The 2638-nt window shown below is 49.3% G+C and overlaps 1 protein-coding gene across 1 annotated transcript in view; it reads left to right on the forward strand.

Annotated features, from left to right (window-relative positions):
* The first annotated feature begins 934 nt into the window (after nucleotides 1–934).
* The window catches only part of LOC126487255 (tetratricopeptide repeat protein 30A2-like), a 10361-nt gene continuing 8657 nt past the window's right edge, over nucleotides 935–2638 (forward strand). Inside the window, exon 1 of the mRNA XM_050119973.1 lies at nucleotides 935–2635. Coding sequence (XP_049975930.1) covers nucleotides 1191–2635 — 1445 coding nt within the window. The 5' untranslated portion in view covers nucleotides 935–1190. The remainder of the gene's footprint in view (nucleotides 2636–2638) is intronic.

Genomic DNA, 2638 nt, shown 5'->3' on the forward strand with positions numbered 1-2638 from the left:
TTGAGCATAAATTATTTTTGTTTGTTTTGGTTTTGCTTTTTTTTTTTTTTTTTTTGAGACAGGGTTCTCTGTAGCTTTTGGAGCCTAGCTCTTGTAGACCAGGCTAGCCTCGAACTCACAGAGATCCGCCTGCCTCTGCCTCCGAGGTCCTGGGATTAAAGGCAGGCGCGACTGCCTAAGTATGATTGTTTCTACAGGTTTGCTGTCGTCATTTCCGGGAGATACTTGCAAAGGCTTGATTTGATACTCTTGTCTATCTGCTCCGAGGTACGTGTTACATTATCTGGAACAGTTCCCCAAGACGTTCTGCTCTGCCTGGGACTCTCATTGGAAATTCCAGCTAAGCCCCGCGATGGACTTCCCTAGTTGATTTCAACGGAATATCTGTAAGCCCCCAATTTGATTATATTGAATTATCTATCTGATGTTCCTATCGGCTACTTCATATTTATTGCTTTACTTTTGCTTGCAATGTTCTCAATAAACAGACTTTCAAAACCAAAACTGCTATTCTAGAGCATCTTCTAGTTTTTACAGAAAGCATGGTCACTGTACTGTTAGGCAGTACACACTTAAACCAGCACGAAATAATAATTCTAGGATATTTTAAAGTTTTTAAAGCAAAAAGGTCATTGTCTCAAAATAGTGTATAAGCCTCAAAAAGCTTCATTTATGCCAGGCCCTGACGCAGGGTACTGTCAGGCCACAGAGAGAACATCCAGCCATCAAGCAACACGCCATTTTAACGCGTAGGGGGAGTCTAAAACTCTCATTACAGAAATAAATGACTTTGGATGATCGTTTTCTATCTGAATACGCAGATAAACAAAAACACAGATAAAGGAATCAGATCCTGTCAAAAGTATGCAGGGCTGAGCCGACTTGAAATGAAACTACAATTCCCAGAATGCAAAGCGCTGCTGGCCCATGGGAAGTGAAAATGGCGCGTGTCTAGAGGAAAATTTATATGCCTGATTGCTTGAAGCAGCTTTCTATCCCTTCTCTCACTTTTCTCTCTACCCAGTTTATACTCTTCTAAAACATGAAAATTCAGGGATTATAATTATTGTTCGTCTTCGCATCTAACAGAGGCTTTCTATCTCATGACAACTCCCGCACACCACCGCATAAACTTCCACTTCCGGTTACCTAGTTGCCTTGGAAACTAGCACGCGCTACTTTTGGCGGCCATGGCCTGGCAAAGCAACTCTAAAATTCCCGAGGGTGAGTTCACGGCCGTGGTCTACGGGCTCATCCGCGACTCCCGCTACTCAGAGGCGGCGCAGCTGCTGGCCGCCGAGCTGCAGAGGAGCCCCCGCAGCCGCGCCGGGCTGTCGCTGCTGGCCTACTGCTACTACCGCCTGCAGGAGTTCGAGCTCGCTGCAGAGTGCTATGAGCAGCTGAGCCAGATGCACCCGGAACTCGAGCAGTACCGCCTCTACCAGGCCCAGGCGCTGTACAAGGCCTGCCTGTATCCCGAGGCCACGCGGGTCGCCTTCCTCCTGGACAACCCCACCTATCAGACTCGCGTCCTTCGCCTCCAGGCTGCTATCAAGTACAGCGAGGGCGACCTGCCAGGAGCCAGGAGCCTGGTGGAGCAGCTGCTGAGTGGGGAAGCTGGAGAAGACAGTGGAGGGGAGAATGACCCAGATGGTTTGGTCAACATGGGTTGTCTGCTCTACAAGGAGGGACACTATGAAGCTGCCTGTTCCAAGTTCTTTGCAGCCCTGCAGGCGTGTGGCTACCAGCCTGATGTATCTTACAACCTGGCTTTGGCATATTACAGCAATCGTCAGTATGCCCCAGCTCTGAAGCATATCGCCAACATCATAGAGAGAGGCATCCGTCAGCACCCAGAGTTAGGTGTGGGCATGGCCACCGAAGGCATTGATGTTCGAAGTGTTGGCAACACCGTAGTCCTTCACCAGACAGCACTGGTCGAAGCCTTCAACCTCAAGGCAGCCATAGAATACCAACTGAGAAACTACGAGGCGGCCCAGGAAGCCCTCACTGACATGCCGCCCAGGGCAGAGGAAGAGTTGGACCCTGTGACCCTGCACAACCAGGCTCTGATGAACATGGATACCAGACCTACAGAGGGGTTTGAGAAGCTCCAGTTCCTGCTGCAGCAGAACCCCTTTCCCCCAGAGACCTTCGGCAACCTGCTGCTGCTCTACTGTAAATATGAGTACTTTGACCTGGCAGCTGATGTCCTGGCAGAGAATGCCCACTTGACATACAAGTTCCTCACGCCCTATCTCTATGACTTCTTGGATGCCATGATCACTTGCCAGACGGCTCCCGAAGAGGCTTTCATAAAGCTGGACGGGCTAGCTGGCATGCTGACTGAGCAGCTCAGGAGACTCACTAAGCAAGTTCAGGAAGCAAGACACAACAGAGATGATGAAATTGTCATAAAGGCCGTGAATGAATACGATGAAACTCTCGAGAAGTATATCCCTGTCCTCATGGCCCAGGCAAAAATCTACTGGAACTTTGAAAACTATCCCATGGTGGAGAAGATCTTCCGCAAATCTGTGGAATTCTGCAATGACCATGATGTGTGGAAGCTGAATGTGGCCCACGTCCTCTTCATGCAGGAAAACAAGTACAAAGAGGCCATCGGCTTCTACGAGCC

The sequence above is a fragment of the Alexandromys fortis genome, unplaced genomic scaffold, assembly GCF_014885135.2.
Source record: "Alexandromys fortis isolate MF-2015 unplaced genomic scaffold, M_Fortis_MF-2015_v1.1 scaffold_8_1_9099942, whole genome shotgun sequence".
Lineage (NCBI taxonomy): Eukaryota > Metazoa > Chordata > Mammalia > Rodentia > Cricetidae > Alexandromys > Alexandromys fortis.